Source organism: Garra rufa, chromosome 1 (genome assembly GCF_049309525.1).
Source record: "Garra rufa chromosome 1, GarRuf1.0, whole genome shotgun sequence".
In the NCBI taxonomy this organism is placed as follows: domain Eukaryota; kingdom Metazoa; phylum Chordata; class Actinopteri; order Cypriniformes; family Cyprinidae; genus Garra; species Garra rufa.
In genome coordinates this window covers 58,394,808-58,410,597 of record NC_133361.1, presented here as the reverse complement: position 1 = coordinate 58,410,597, position 15,790 = coordinate 58,394,808, and the positions used below count along the sequence as shown (strand labels likewise).

General features: G+C 50.6%; 1 protein-coding gene across 1 annotated transcript in view; it reads right to left on the bottom strand.

Annotated features, from left to right (window-relative positions):
* Positions 1 to 15,790, bottom strand: part of LOC141337518 (protein kinase C alpha type-like) — a 57,159-nt gene that overhangs the window by 10,070 nt on the left and 31,299 nt on the right. Inside the window, exons 8-9 of the mRNA XM_073843361.1 lie at positions 8,564 to 8,671; positions 7,715 to 7,855 (exon numbers count right to left, since the gene is read on the bottom strand). Of these exons, the coding sequence (XP_073699462.1) occupies positions 7,715 to 7,855; positions 8,564 to 8,671 (249 nt within the window). The remainder of the gene's footprint in view (positions 1 to 7,714; positions 7,856 to 8,563; positions 8,672 to 15,790) is intronic.

Genomic DNA, 15,790 nt, shown 5'->3' with positions numbered 1-15,790 from the left:
AGGACTGGTTTGTCACGATAGATCTGAAAGACGCATACTTTCACGTCTCCATCCTTCCTCAACACCGGAAGTTTCTCAGGTTCGCTTTCAGGGGCAAAGCTTACCAATACAGAGTTCTTCCGTTCGGCCTAGCGCTCTCTCCCCGAACTTTCACGAAGCGTGTGGATGCTGCTCTGGCTCCTTTGCGACTCCAGGGCATCCGCATACTCAACTACATAGACGACTGGCTCATCCTAGCCAGTTCGGAACAGTTAGCAGCTCAACATCGAGATGTTGTTCTTGCTCACATGTAAGAGCTGGGGTTGAGACTCAATGCCAAGAAAAGTGTGCTGTCTCCATTACAGAGAACCACTTATCTAGGTATAATCTGGGATTCGACCACCATGCAGGCACGTTTGTCACCTGCTCGGATCGAGTCGATCCTTACTGCAGCAAATGCGGTCAAGCTAGGCCTGCTACTCACTGTCAAACAGTTCCGAGTACTGTTAGGTCTTATGGCAGCTGCATCCAACGTGATACCTCTTGGACTGCTGCACATGAGACCACTGCAGTGGTGGCTCAAAACCAAAGGGTTTTCCCCGAGGGGGAACCCATTCCGCAAGATCAAGGTCACGCGGCGCTGCCTACGTGCCTTGGTCATGTGGAAAAAGCCCTGGTTCCTATTACTAGGTCCAGCGCTGGGAGCTCCTTGCCGCCGCGTCACGCTAGCGACAGATGCATCCCTCACCGGGTGGGGAGCGGTCATGAGTGGCCGCTCCGCCCAAGGCCTATGGAACGACCAGCATCACTCCTGGCACATAAATTGCCTAGAAATGTTGGCAGTGTTCCTGGCTCTGAAGCATTTCCTTCCAGACCTGAGAAACCGTCACGTGCTGGTCCGCACGGACAACACGGCGGTGGTCTACTATATAAACCACCAGGGAGGTCTGCGTTCACGCCCCTTATACAAGCTGGCGTACCAGATCATCCTGTGGTCACAAGGGAAGCTTCTCTCATTGAGAGCAGTTCACATTCCTGGACGTCTCAATGTGGGAGCAGACGTCCTGTCGAGGCAGGGGCTGAGGCCCGGGGAATGGATGCTTCACCCTCAGGTGGTGAAGCAGATATGGAGAGTCTTTGGTCAAGCCCAGGTGGACCTCTTTGCGACTCAGGAGACATCTCAATGTCCCCTTTGGTACTCTCTAGTTCCTCCAGCTCCTCTCGGACTGGATGCCATGGTACAGACGTGGCCGAGGCTTCGTCTGTACGCTTTTCCCCCGATCGCTCTGCTCCCGGGAGTTCTGGAAAGAGTGCGCCGGTACGGAGTACGGCTGCTGCTAGTAGCCCCGTACTGGCCGGCCCGAGTATGGTTCTCGGATATAATCGCCCTCCTCGACGGCTCTCCATGGGAGATTCCTGTCAGGAGCGACCTTCTTTCTCAGGCTGGGGGCGCAATACGCCACCCCCACCCAGAGAAATGGAAGTTATGGGTGTGGCCCCTGAGGGGGCACAACTCATAGAAGCTGGTCTCTCAACCGAGGTTGCTGAGACCATCCTTCAATCCAGAGCTCCCTCTACGAGGAAACTTTATGGCCTAAAGTGGAACCTGTTTGCGTCATGGTGTCACGAACGCCACTCAAACCCAGTCCACTGCCCGATCGGTACAGTGCTGGAGTTCCTGCAAACTCGTTTGTCCGCTGGGTTAGCTCACTCCACCCTGAAGGTGTACGTGGCGGCTATATCGGCTTACCACGCCCCTCAGGGCGGCCTTTCAGTGGGCAGAAACCCCCTGGTCTCACGTTTCCTCCGCGGTGCACTCAGGCTGAGGCCTCGTGCAAGACCGAGAGTCCCTACATGGGACCTGGCTGTGGTATTAGAAGCGCTGTGTAAGCCTCCCTTCGAGCCTCTGGAGGAGGCCTCCGATCGGATGCTTACCCTAAAAACAGCACTGCTGTTGGCGCTAACATCTCTTAAGAGAGTCGGTCACCTGCAGGCCCTTTCAGTGGCCCCTTCCTATATTGACTTTGCCCCAGGGTTGGCCAAAGCATTCCTCTACCCAAGAGCTGGGTACACACCCAAGGTCCCCTCAGTAACACCACAGCCAATAACGCTGCTAGCGTTTTATCCTCCTCCATTCGTGGAGCACGACCAGAGGAAGTATAACTTAATGTGTCCAGTAAGAGCACTAGACACTTATGTCCGCAGAGCTGCCCTGTGGCGTAAATCAGAGCAATTGTTTGTCTGTTACGGCCCCCCTAAGAGGGGGTGCCCGGCTTCCAAGCCTACTATCAGTAAATGGATCGTTGATGCCATCTCTACTGCATACGAGTCCTCTGGTCTCCCATCCCCGATGGGAGTCAAGGCTCACTCAACTCGAGGCGTCGCAGCCTCCAAAGCTCTGATGGCAGGTGTCCCAATCAAGGACATCTGCAGTGCGGCGGGTTGGTCCTCACCTCTCATGTTCGTCAGATTCTACGAACTAGACCTCAGAGCCACTCCGGGCTCAGTCATCTTTCAGCCCTAGCACTAAGGCTAGGCTCAAGAGGTCAAAAAGGCGCTTTCCTTCGAGTAAGGAAAAGAGTTTTTACCCCTTTTTGTTCTGGCAAATTTCCCCAGACAAAGGCGTATGACTCTCCTCTACATTCCTTCCAGCCTCGTGTGCCCGAGGGCCGAGGCCTGTATTCCTCGTGTCTGGTGGTTGATCACAGACAGAGATGAGTTCCAGTGTCCTGGCAGGATCACCAGGCACTTCCTATGTCCCTCTTGTACTGGCTGTACGCAGACAATGGACTACCATTTCTCCTCGTGTGCCTGAGGGCCGAGGAGCTTTTTCTCCCTCTGCACTGGTCGTGTGACAGGCAGCGGTTGAGAACCCTAGCCTCGTGTGCCTGAAGGCCGAGGTCTCTTATCCCTCTTGTCTGGTGGTGGATCACAGACAGAGATGAGTTCCAGTGCCCTGGCAAGGTCACCAGGCACTTCTTGCGTCCCTCTTGTACTGGCTGTAATGCAGACAAAGGACCACTATCTTTCCTCGCGTGCCCAAGGGCCGAGGAACCCTTTTTTCTCCCCCTGCGCTGGTCTGTTGACAGGCAGCGGTTGAGAACCCTAGCCTCGTGTGCTTGAGGGCCGAGGCCTATTCTATCCCTCTTGTCTGGTGGCTGATCACAGACAGAGATGAATTCCAGTGCCCTGGCAAGGTCACCAGGCACTTCTTGCGTCCCTCTTGTACTGGCTATAACGCAGACAATGGATCGCCACTTCTCCTCGAGTGCCCGAGGGCCGAGGAGCATTTCTCCCCCTGCACTGGTCGTGTGACAGGCAGCGGTCGAGAACCCTATCCTCGTGTGCCTGAGGGCCGAGGTCTCTTATCCCTCTTGTCTGGTGGTGGATCACAGACAGAGATGAATTCCAGTGCCCTGGCAAGGTCACCAGGCACTTCTCGTGTCCCTCTTGTACTGGCTGTAATGCAGACAAAGGACCACCATCTCTCCTCGTACGCCCGAGGGCCGAGGAGCTTTTTCTCCCCCTGCACTGGTCTAATGACAGGCAGCGGTTGAGAACCCTAGCCTCGCGTGCCTAAGGCCGAGGCCTACTCTATCCCTCTTGTCTGGTGGCTGATCACAGACAGAGATGAATTCCAGTGCCCTGGCAAGATCACCAGGCACTTCTCGTGTCCCTCTTGTACTGGCTGTAATGCAGACAAAGGACCACTATCTCTCCTCGCGTGCCTGAGGGCCGAGGAGCATTTCTCCCCCTGCGCTGGTCTCATGACAGGCAGCGGTTGAGAACACTAGCCTCGTGTGCCTGAAGGCCGAGGCCTATTCTATCCCTCTTGTCTGGTGGTTGATCACAGACAGAGATGAATTCCAGTGCCCTGGCAAGATCACCAGGTACTTCTTGCGTCCCTCTTGTACTGGCTGTAACGCAGACAAAGGACCGTCATTTCTCCTCGAGTGCCTGAGGGCCGAGGAGCATTTCTCCCCCTGCGCTGGTCTCAGGACAGGCAGCGGTCGAGAACACTATCCTCGTGTGCCCAAGGGCCGAGGTCTATTTATCCCTCTTGTCTGGTGGTGGATCACAGACAGAGATGAATTCCAGTGCCCTGGCAAGATCACCAGGCACTTCTCGTGTCCCTCTTGTACTGGCTGTAACGCAGACAAAGGACCACCATCTCTCCTCGAGTGCCTGAGGGCCGAGGCTCATTATCCCTCTTGTCTGGTGATGGATCACAGACAGAGGTGGATTACCACTCGCGTCCTGGCAAGTTCACCAGGCGGAGTTACCACAGTGTCTCATCAGGTAAGTATTTCTAGACACTGTCCCTTCTCGGTCTTGCGAGACCAGACGAAGGATGACATGATCTCGTGGGCTCGAGGGCCGAGGTCTCTCTTTTCCCTCTGATCTGGTGGGCTCCACAGTCAGAGATGTATTACCACCCATGTCCTGGCAGGTTCCCCAGGCTGAGGTTTGTATTGTATTGTAACGCTGTTTTTCCCCCCTTGTTCTAGCAGACACTAGGCAGGGTGCGGAAATTATGGGGGCGTTGATACCTCGTTCCCCATAGCGTTTCAGGACGCAGTGTAGAGTTCCCGGAAGGGAACGTCTCAGGTTACGTATGTAACCCTGGTTCCCTGAGGGAACGAGACACTGCGTCTCGGACCATAATTCCCGCATCCCTGCTGCGCTCGCTTCATTCCTTTGAAGCTGACGCCGGCTTCAAACGCACGTGCTTTTATACTTCCTGGTCGATGACGTCACCGCGCCTGTGACGTCACTCCCGTTTCTCATTGGACGTTGGACTATGACTCAGAGTGCGGCCCGCCAATGGCGTTCCCCATAGCGTTTCAGGACGCAGTGTCTCGTTCCCTCAGGGAACCAGGGTTACATACGTAACCTGAGACGTTCTCCCTCTTCTTCGTTAACTTTCAATGCTGGTTATTTCAATGACTGACTTGTTGCATGCCAGTCTGTTGTTGTGGGGGCATTTCTACGCCCCGAAACGTGACGCTGAACGAAACGAACTGTGATTGGTTGTTTGACATGACGGTCAAACGGCCTTATGGGCGGGCCTTGGCCAATTAAAGCTGCCATGAATTCCAGACCTTCAGCCGTCAGTCTGAAGGTCTGGCTACGCGAGACTAGGGAGTTTATAACCGTTTTACCCAAGTAGCATGTGAGGACAAATTCCAAGTTCGCCATGTTTCTCTTCACTACGACAACAAAAACACCTGAACACGACACACTGGTAATTTCCACTTCACAAGTGGAAAGCATCATCTTTCCCATATCACATGAAGGCAGCATAAATGTCTACTTTGAGCTCTGTAAATTCACTGTATATTCCTGTAGGCAGTTTTCTCGAAAATTACAAATATTACCCAGAATGCATTGTTTTCTATAGTATATTACTGTCTTTACAGAAAATGGTATGTTGCTGTCAGAATTTGGCTATTTTTCTACACCAAGGGTTTACAGGGCAATTCACCAAAGTTCACAGTAACTTCCTTTTAGCACTTAACTAGTGAAGGAAAGAGAATAAATTACTCATTTCATCTGGTTCTTTTAGCAGCTCTGTAGCATATAATCACAAATTTGTTGTTCTTCAGGGGTGCATTTTGTGTACAACAACAACATACACTCTTAAAAATGAAGGTGCTTCAAAAGGTTCTTCAAGCGATGCTATAGAAGAACCATTCAGTCAAATGTTCTTTAAAGAACCATTTCTTGCTTAACTTTTTATAATCTGAAGAACCTTATTTGCCACAAAGAACCTTTTGTGAAACAAAAAGACTCTTAAGATATTAAAAGTTTTTATGGAACCATTTAAACAAAAAGGTTCTTCTATGGCATCGCGAAGCACCCTTTTTTTTGTGAGTGTAACTCACAGCTAACTACAATAGTACCATGCAGTGAACAAAATAAACTAACAAGCCATGCCTGTTTGTGTAGTAACTCCTATTGTCGCAGATCTTAATGATGCCAAATTAATGTCATATAATAAAAACAGGATTTTGGAGGACTAATTTGATATTTAGTTCTTTCTGGTTTTGCTTTATTTACAGATGTTTGATTAAATTGTAGTTTCTTTCACCTTCTTCAAAAACAGTGCTTTCATTCTCATGACAAACTAAAAGGAGCAGAATTAAATTTGTACATATTTGGAGACAGATATACAGGTGCATCTCAATGAAGTAGAATGTCGTGAAAAAGTTCATTTATTTCAGTAATTCAACTCAAATTGTGAAATTTTTGTATTAAATAAATTCAATGATCAGTCTGGGGCACTGCTGAGGTGGTATGGCAGCCCAGGTTTTTTTGACAGTGGCCTTCAGCTCATCTGCATTTATTGGTCTCTTGTTTCTCATTTTCCTCTTGACAATACCCTATAGATTCTCTATGGGGTTCAGGTCTGGTGAGTTTGCTGGCCAGTCAAGCACACCAACACCATGGTGATTTAACCAACTTTTGGTGCTTTTGGCAAAGGTGCCAAATCCTGCTGGAAAATGAAACCAGCATCTTTAAAAGCTGGTCAGCAGAAGGAAGCATGAAGTGCTCTAAAATTTCTTGGTAAACGGGTGCAGTGACTTTGGTTTAAAAAAAAAAAAAAAAAAAAAAACACCAGCAGATGACATTGCACCCCAAATCATCACAGACTGTGGAAACTTAACACTGGACTTCAAGCAACTTGGGCTATGAGCTTCTCCACCCTTCCTCCAGACTCTAGGACCTTGGTTTCCAAATAAAACACAGAACTTGCTCTCATCTGAAAAGAGAACTTTTGGACCACTGAGCAACAGTCCATTTTTTTCTTCTCCTTAGCCAAGGTAAGACTCTGACGTTGTCTGTGGTCCAGGAGTGGCTTAACAAGAGAAATCCAACAACTGTAGCCAAATTCCTTGACACGTCTGTGTGTGGTGTTCACCCAAATTCTTAAATTGATTTTGCTTGACAAGCCTCTCAAGGCTGCGGTTCTCTCGGTTGGTTGTGCATCTTTTCCTTCCACACTTTTCCCTTCCACTTAACTTTCTGTTAACATGCTTGGATACAGCACTCTGTAAACAGCCAGCTTCTTTGGCAATGGATGTTTGTGGCTTATCCTCCTTGTGAAGGGTGTCAATGATTGTCTTCTGGACAACTGTCAGAATATCAGTCTTCCCCATGACTGTGAAGCCTAGTGAACCAAACTGAGAGACTGTTATTTAATACATGACTTTCACAATTTGAGTTGAATACTGAAATAAATAAACGTTTCCCAACATTCTAATTTATTGAGATGCACCTGTAAATCGAACTGCATGTTAGCTTAATTAATTTGTTCAAAAGAATGATCTACTGAAGTCAAAGTCATTCTAACTGTGTTTCCAAAAACAGGTCAAAAGCTGTAGTATCAACTAATACACTCCAAAGCTGTTTGCAGTTGTTCCTTGAAACTACAGATTTAAAATCATGGAACTACGGTGCTTTCAGAAAAAAAAACATGAAAAATTGTTTAAAACCAGAGCACTCCACACTAACTTCCACCATCTTAGTGTATAAAATACATTAGATGAGCAATGAGACGGTCATTTGAGGCAAGACTAGAATACATCAAACTATTATCAAAGTACAGGGGTTATGCAAGTAACTAAACAATATACAGTGTGGTCTACTGTGACCTGAGAGACCAAGCTGTCATCCAACACCAACAGCGCTGGCAAAGGTCATAGATGTACAAACACACCATATTCACACTCACCACTTTGGGTTTGAAAGGAGGCTGAATCTCTCTGTTGGCCAATCGTTCCCAGTCAATTCTGCGGAAGAACGCTTGCTCCTTTATATCTCTCTCACCCTCTAGACTGCAACCTAGACGCTTCGACGGATGCTTCGTCATCAGCTGTGTGTGCAGATAAGAAGAGGGAGATTATTAAACCAGAGCCCATCTACCTCAGATTTAATCATGAAAGAACATCTGGGTAGGAAGGTAGGCTACATTTGAAGCATGAAATATTTATAATAATAATTTATTTTTCATTATATAGAATCCACTAAAACACAGCGGTGCAATGAAATTTTTTTCCAATTTCACTCTGCAAAATATGAACCGAAATCACTTAAGTAAAACAAAACATTTTCCTATAACAAACATTAGAGACTTATCAACACTCATTTACATTAATTTACAATCAATTAGAAAAATCACACAGTATGTAATGTAGAAACTATTCTACTTTAACTAATGGTCTCCTCTACATTAGCAATCATATTCTTAAGGGACTTTATTATAGAAATGTCGTCACAGCCTTTACTGACATTTATATCACCACCATGAATCATATTAATTTTTTGTTTTGCAGAGGAACATAATCAAACAGAATGGTGGAAAGACAAATGTAATGAAATATTATTATCCTCCACTCAGCTATTATAGCAGGTGATATTTCCATGACTTGCTGACAGCAATATTAAAGTACGGTGGTTATTAATTCAAGCTGAAAAATTAATTCCAATATAGGCCCTGCATTAGTCTTTTCTCCTTTAGTGAGCGGCGGCACACAGGCATTTAGAGGACCAAAGGAGCTCCTGCTGATGTCTCAAAACTCACCCCTTTACAGATGGACACTGCCTCTTTAGACAGGGATTTGGGGTAGGACACGTTGTGCTCCATTATGGATTGAAACAGCTCATCCTCGTCCTCGCCATCAAATGGAGGCTGTTAGAAATAGAGCAGTTGCTGGTTTACATGAAACATACATTGAATACATTGTTGTTTGGGATCAGTAAGATTTTTAAGGTATTTTAAATAAGTTTCTAATGCTCATTTATTTGATACAGATACAGAAAAAAAAATACAGAAAAAAAAATATATTGTGAAATATTATTATGATGTAAAAAGCATCCTTACTTAAGTCTTCAGTGTCACATGATCCTTCAGAAATCATTCTAATAAACTGATTTATTATCAGTGCTGGAAACAGTTGTGTTGCTTAATATTTTTTTTGTAAAAAATAACAGCAAAAATATTTTCTAACAATATACACTACTGTTTAAAAGTTTGGGGTCAGTTCATTTTTATTTATTTTTTTTATTATTTTTCTAAAGAATTTGATACTTTTATTCAGCAAGGATGTGTTAAAATGATTAAGAAGTGATAGCAAAGACTTATATTGTTAGCAAAGATTTATATTTTGAATAAATGCTGCTCTTTTACTTTTTATTCATCAACAAATCCTGAAATTTTCCAATAAAAATATTTGGTAGCACAACTGTTGCCAACATTGATAATTCTAAGAATAAATAAGCATATCAGAAAGATTTCTGAAGGATCATGTGACACCAAAGACCGGAGTAATAGCTGATGAAAATTCAGCTTTGCATTGCAGGAAAAACGTCTTGGTTACGTATGTAACCCTCGTTCCCTGAAGGAGGGAACGGAGACGTCACGTCGGAGACCGACGAATTGGGATATCGCTTTAGAGATACCAATCCTCTTCGTGTGTAAACTAAACGAGCCAATGCACATTGGCATGCATGATTGCATCCAGCTGTCGCTGATCACAGCGTGAGCATAAATACACAGCAGGTGCAATGCATAGACAGGATTTCGCTGAGGAGCCGAGCTTGGGTCCGGCCGCACAGCGGTGGTAAAGCAGCTGAGGCGACGGGACGTGACGTCTCCGTTCCCTCCTTCAGGGAACGAGGGTTACATACGTAACCAAGACGTTCCCTCTCAGTCGGTCTCTACGACGTCACGTCGGAGACCGACGAATTGGGATCCCTAGCAAAGCGCCGCAGCTGCTGCCCCCCTCCAGTGTCCTGAGCAAGCCACCTGGCCTCCAATTTTTGCTAAGGCCAAGGGCGGATCAGAAAAGACCAGTCACTGTATAACATAGCACTACCTACTTAGTGAAGCTGGAGCACTGGGAACGTGCGGAGCTCCCACCCATCCCGGAGGAGGTTCGGAGCAATACGCATATGGCTCAATTAGGACATATGGAAGAATGGAGGTGATTGAACCCTCGTGAAGATGGTAGAAGGTTACCGGGGAAACACGGTCTCTGTGGGTACCGTGGAAGACATATGGGATTCACTTAAGTCTCTCATGTATCCTAAGCCTTCTATCGGTTCTAAAGATTCATCGAGAGAGGCCTGGCGCCTAGACGCTCCGCTACGTCTGGAGCCGAGGAAGGAGGACTCGACAGGGTCTTCATGGACACTCTGGAGAAGATAGCAAGCCGACCTGAGCCAGTGCCTCTCAGTGCTTCTACCCGTTTGAGGTGAGAACACAGGAGGAGACTGGCTCTACACGAAGGCTATAAAACCTAGCGAACGTGTTAGGGGTCGCCCAACCCGCAGCTCTACAAATGTCAGATAGCGAGGCGCCACGAGCCAGCGCCCAGGAGGATGCAATACTCCTAGTAGAGTGAGCTCGCAACCTGAGCGGGCAGGGCACGCCCTGAGCTTGATAAGCCAAGGCGATGGCATCCACTATCCAGTGTGCCATCCTCTGCTTGGAGACGGCCTTCCCCTTCTGCCGTCCTCCGTGACAAATAAAGAGCTGATCTGAGGTCCTGAAGCTTTGCGTCCGGTCGACGTAGCATCTTAATGCTCGGACGGGACAAAGCAAAGCTAGGGCTGGGTCTGCCTCCTCCGGGGGCAGCGCTTGCAGGCTCACCACTTGGTCCCTGAAGGGAGTAGTGGGAACCTTGGGCACGTAGCCAGGCCGGGGCCTCAGGGTTACCTGGGAATCTGCCGGCCCGAACTGAAGGCACGAATCGTCGACCGAAAACGCCTGCAGGTCCCCTACCCTCTTGATGGAGGCCAATGCCAGCAGGAGCAGAGTCTTCATAGAGAGATACTTCAGCTCGACTGACTGTAAAGGCTCAAAGGGGACCCGCTGTAGTGCTGTGAGCACCAGAGACAGGTCCCAAGAGGCTACGGAGGGGGGCCTAGGAGGATTTAACCTCCTGGCTCCCCTGAGAAACCTGACGACCAGGTCGTGCCTACCTACTGACCTTCCTTCAACGGGGTCATGGTTTGCAGAAATAGCGGCTACATAGACCTTAAGGGTGGAGGGTGACAGCCTACGCTCCAACCCTTGCTGCAAAAAGGTAAGCACGACTCCGACCGAGCATCTTCGGGGATCCTCATTTCTTGAGAAAGCCCATTCGACGAACAGGTTCCACTTCAAGGCGTAAGCATGTCTCGTGGATGCAGCTCTCGCCGAAGTGATGGTGTCTACCACTCCTTGGGGTAGATCACTCAGAACCTCCGCGTCCCGTCCAGGGACCAGACATGTAGTTTCCAGAGGTCTGGACGCGGGTGCCACAGGGTGCCCCGTCTCTGAGTCAGTAAATCCTTCCTCAGAGGAATCCGCCAGGGAGGGGCTGTCGCGAGGAGCATCAGTTCTGGGAACCAGGTCCGAGTAGGCCAGTAAGGCGCCACTAACAGGACCTGCTCCTCGTCCTCCCTGACCTTGCACAGTGTCTGTGCGAGAAGGCTCACTGGGGGAAACGCATACTTGCGAAGGCCCCGTGGCCAGCTGCATGCCAGGGAGTCCGTGCCGAGTGTACCCTCGGTCAGGGAGTAAAAGAGCTGGCAGTGGGACGTCTCTGGAGAAGCAAACAGGTCTACCTGAGCTTTCCCGAAACGTCTCCAGATCAGCTGGACCGACTGGGGATGGAGTCTCCACTCTCCGGGAAGCGCAGCTCGTGAGAGCTCGTCGGCTGCACGGTTGAGCAAACCCGGAATGTGAATGGCACGAAGCGACCTCAGATGCTTCTGACTCCAGAGGAGGAGAGAACGGGCGAGCTGCGACATGCGACGGGAGCGTAGACCACCTTGTCGGTTGATGTACGCAACGGTCGCAGTGTTGTCCGTACGGACCAGCACGTGTTTGCCTCGAAGGCGCCCTTTGAGACGGTTCAAGGCAAGGCGTACTGCCAGCAGCTCTAGGCAGTTGATGTGCCAGTGTAGCTGGGGGCTCGTCCAAACCCCCGACACTGCCTGCCCGTTGTACGTGGCTCCCCAACCGGTGGTGGAGGCATCCGTGTGTACCACAGCGTGCCTGGAGACCTGTTCTAAGGGAACTCCTGCCCGAAGAAAAGCTAGGTCTGACCACGGGGTGAAGGTTAGGCGACAGGCCGAGGTTACTTTGACCCGGAGAGTGCCGCGCTGCCACGCTCTCCTCGGGACTCGGCCATGAAGCCAGTGCTGAAGTGGCCTCATATGGAGCAGGCCAAGCGGTAAAACTGCCGTAGCTGCTGCCATATGCCCCAGGAGCCTCTGAAACTGTTTCAGTGGGACCACTTCTCTGCTCTTGAACGTATTCAAGCAGTTCAGCACCGACTGAGCCCGCTCTTGCGTGAGGCGAGCTGTTTGGCTGACCGAGTCCAGTTCCACACCAAGAAAAGAGATCCTCTGCACGGGGGAGAGTTTGCTCTTTTCCCAGTTGACCCGAAGGCCCAAGCGGGCGAGGTGTGCCAACACCAGGTCCCTGTGTTCGCATAACTGCTCTCGAGAGTGTGCTAGTATCAGCCAGTCGTCGAGGTAGTTGAGGATACGAACGCCCTGTTCCTTGAGGGGAACAAGGGCCGCCTCCGCGACTTTCGTGAAGACACGGGGGGAGAGGGACAGCCCGAAGGGCAGGACCTTGTACTGATATGCTCTGCCTTCGAACGCGAACCGCAGAAATGGTCTGTGGCGCGGAAGGATCGAAACATGAAAGTACGCGTCCTTCAGGTCGATCGCTGCGAACCAATCCTGGGGACGAACACATCTGAGGATGTGTTTTTGTGTGAGCATTCTGAAAGGTAGCTTGTGAAGAGCTCGATTCAAGATGCGCAGGTCCAGGATCGGTCGTAAACCGCCGCTTTTCTTGGGTACTATGAAGTAGGGGCTGTAAAACCCTGTCTTCATATCGGCTAGAGGGACCGGCTCTATTGCTTTCTTCGCCAGCAAGGTAGCAATCTCTGCCCGTAGGACAGGGGCATCTGCTACTTTCACTGTAGTGAAGTGGATGCCCCTGAACCGAGGCGGACGCCGGGCGAACTGAATCGCGTAGCCGAGCCTGATGGTCCGGAGGAGCCAGCAAGACGGACTGGGAAGCCCTCTCCAGGCCCCCAGCCAACGTACAAGAGGGACCAGCGGGACCACTGACGTACCTGCGGGGGGGCAGCGAGGTGGAACGCAGGGACCCCGCTCGGGCGTCTCTATGCCGGTCCGAAGCGGGGTCAGAGTGTCTGTGTGTGGTGTGTGCAAGACATTTACCTGCGTTCTGGCAGCTGGTGCGTGAGTAGTCCGTCTTACCGCACTCTCCAACCGCCCAGCGCCATTTGCTGGCGGGAGGGGAGAGGGGGTGAAGCCCGGGGCTAACCCGTGCAACACCCGCTGTCCCCTCTGGGGACCCAGAGATAGTAGAAACTGCTCTTTTATTGAAAATTTGGGTGTCACCGACCGTGAGGCCGATGACGGGTTTCTTAAAAGAAACTTTTTTAAAGGAAACAAAAGATTCTCCGCCCGGCCCTCCTCCGGGGGAGGGAGTGGTGCGATCACCATCTCCCGAAGAGCAGCTTCCTCCATCTCTGGGTCGCCCGTCTCAGGGACGCTTGTTCTTGCGTTTCCCACTGGTCTTGGTGGGAGCCTGGACGGGCGGGGCGGCCGCCCTGGGACCGGCTCCACGGCGCCGCCGTGAAGGCTGCTGCGCAGGCTGCTGTGGAGCGGGGGCGGAGGCAGGGGGCCGCCCTCGGCGACGAGCAGACCGAGGTGCCGCCGGCGGCTGGGTGGAGGCAGCAGCGGGAGCACGCCGGGGCAGGATATGACTGATGGCCTCAGTCTGCTTCTGGGCGGCCGAAAACTGCTGGGCGAAATTTTCGACCGCGTCGCCGAAGAGGCCGGTCTGGGACACGGGGGCATTCAGGAACCTGACCTTGTCTGCTTCCCTCATGTCGGCCAGACACAGCCAGAGATGGCGTTCCTGGACCACCATCGTGGACATCGCACGACCCAGAGACCGCGCCGTAACCTTCGTCGCTCGTAGCGCGAGGTCCGTAGCGATACGGAGTTCACGTAGAACTTCCGGGTCGTGACCACCCTCGTACAGGTCCTTCAGTGCCTGGGCCTGATGGACCTGTAACAACGCCATAGCGTGTAGGGCGGAGCCAGCAGCGCCACAAGCCGTGTAGGCACTGCCGATCAGAGCCGACGAGTGCCTACAGGCCCGGGAGGGGAGCAACGGGTTGCCCCGCCAAGTGGAAGCGGCGCCGGGACACAATTGCATCGCCACCGCACGCTCCACCGGCGGGACAGCCGCGTACCCCCGCGCTGGTCCGCCATCAAGGGTGGTGAGGGAGGACGTGCCACTGGAGCGGTTTCTGGCAGTAAAAGGTGCCGTCCACGTCCCAGTAAGCTCGTCATGCACCTCCGGGAAGAAGGGCACTGGGGTGGGACGCTGAGAACCAGCGCGGGCCACCCCAAGATACCAGTCATCCAGCCGAGAGGGGTCGGGACGTGATGGAGGGTTCCATTCAAGCCCTACCCTCTCGGCGGCCCGGGAAAGCATAGCCATCATTTCGGGGTCGGTATCCGGCACCGCTGACCGCCCAGTGGACGGCAGCGATCCGGAATCGTCCTCCCCCGAGAAGTCTGGCTCACCCCCCGATGCAGCGATTGACATCCGGTCGTCAGGGGGAGCCCCAAAAGTAATGAGCGGTACCTCCGCCGGGAAATTCCCCACCGTCACCGTCAGACCAGTCAGCCCTCTGCCAGAGGTAGAGTCCCCCCGGCGTTTGCCGGGGGGAACGGTAGATCTGGGCAGAGGAACTGGCACCCCGCCCCTTTGCAGGAAGCGGAGTCTGGTCCGCAGCTCCGTGATGGACATGCCGCCGCAATGACAGCATGACTCATCCACAAACGCCGCCTGAGCGTGCTCAATACCCAGACACGTCAGACAGCGATCGTGACCATCACCTGGCGCCAGGTAACGACCGCATCCAGAAACGCACGGGTGAAACGGCATTGTGTTTCAAACACCTCGTCTTTAAAAAGACGTTCACCCGTGATACTCTTTTAGAAACTGCTCAGTGCTGAAGCACACAGGGGAGATGGCCGCTGCGACACAGAAGGCAGGTAGTGCAATCCTTGACTGCGCGCTTTTTCCACCCACAGGAGACCACCACCGCTGACGCGCCGTACCGCCAACACCGCAGTGAAGAGTTCTTTGTAAGAATGGCTCGTTGCGTCTCTCATTGAGAAGATCGGCTCCGATGCGAAATGCTGTCTATGCATTGCACCTGCTGTGTATTTATGCTCACGCTGTGATCAGCGACAGCTGGATGCAATCATGCATGCCAATGTGCATTGGCTCGTTTAGTTTACACACGAAGAGGATTGGTATCTCTAAAGCGATATCCCAATTCGTCGGTCTCCGACGTGACGTCGTAGAGACCGACTGAGAGGGAACAAATGTTTTAATGTATGTTAAAATAGAAACCATTATTTTATATTGTAATAACAGTTTGTAGTATTTTTTTTTTCCTGTATTTTTGATCAAATAAATGCAGCCTTGATGAGCATAAGAGATTTCTTAAAAAACTTATCCTAAACTTTTGACCGGTAGTGTACATTTATGTACAAGTTTGGAATCAGTAAGATTTTTTAAAAGAAGAATGTTTGACCAAAAATACAGAAAAGGTAATATTGTTAAATCTTATTATAATTTAACATTTGCTAACATTTGCTAATCTAACACACTTTAAATATACTTTATTTCTGTGAATTTTCAGCATAAATACTCCAGTAGTCAGTGTCACATGATCCATTCTAATATACTGAT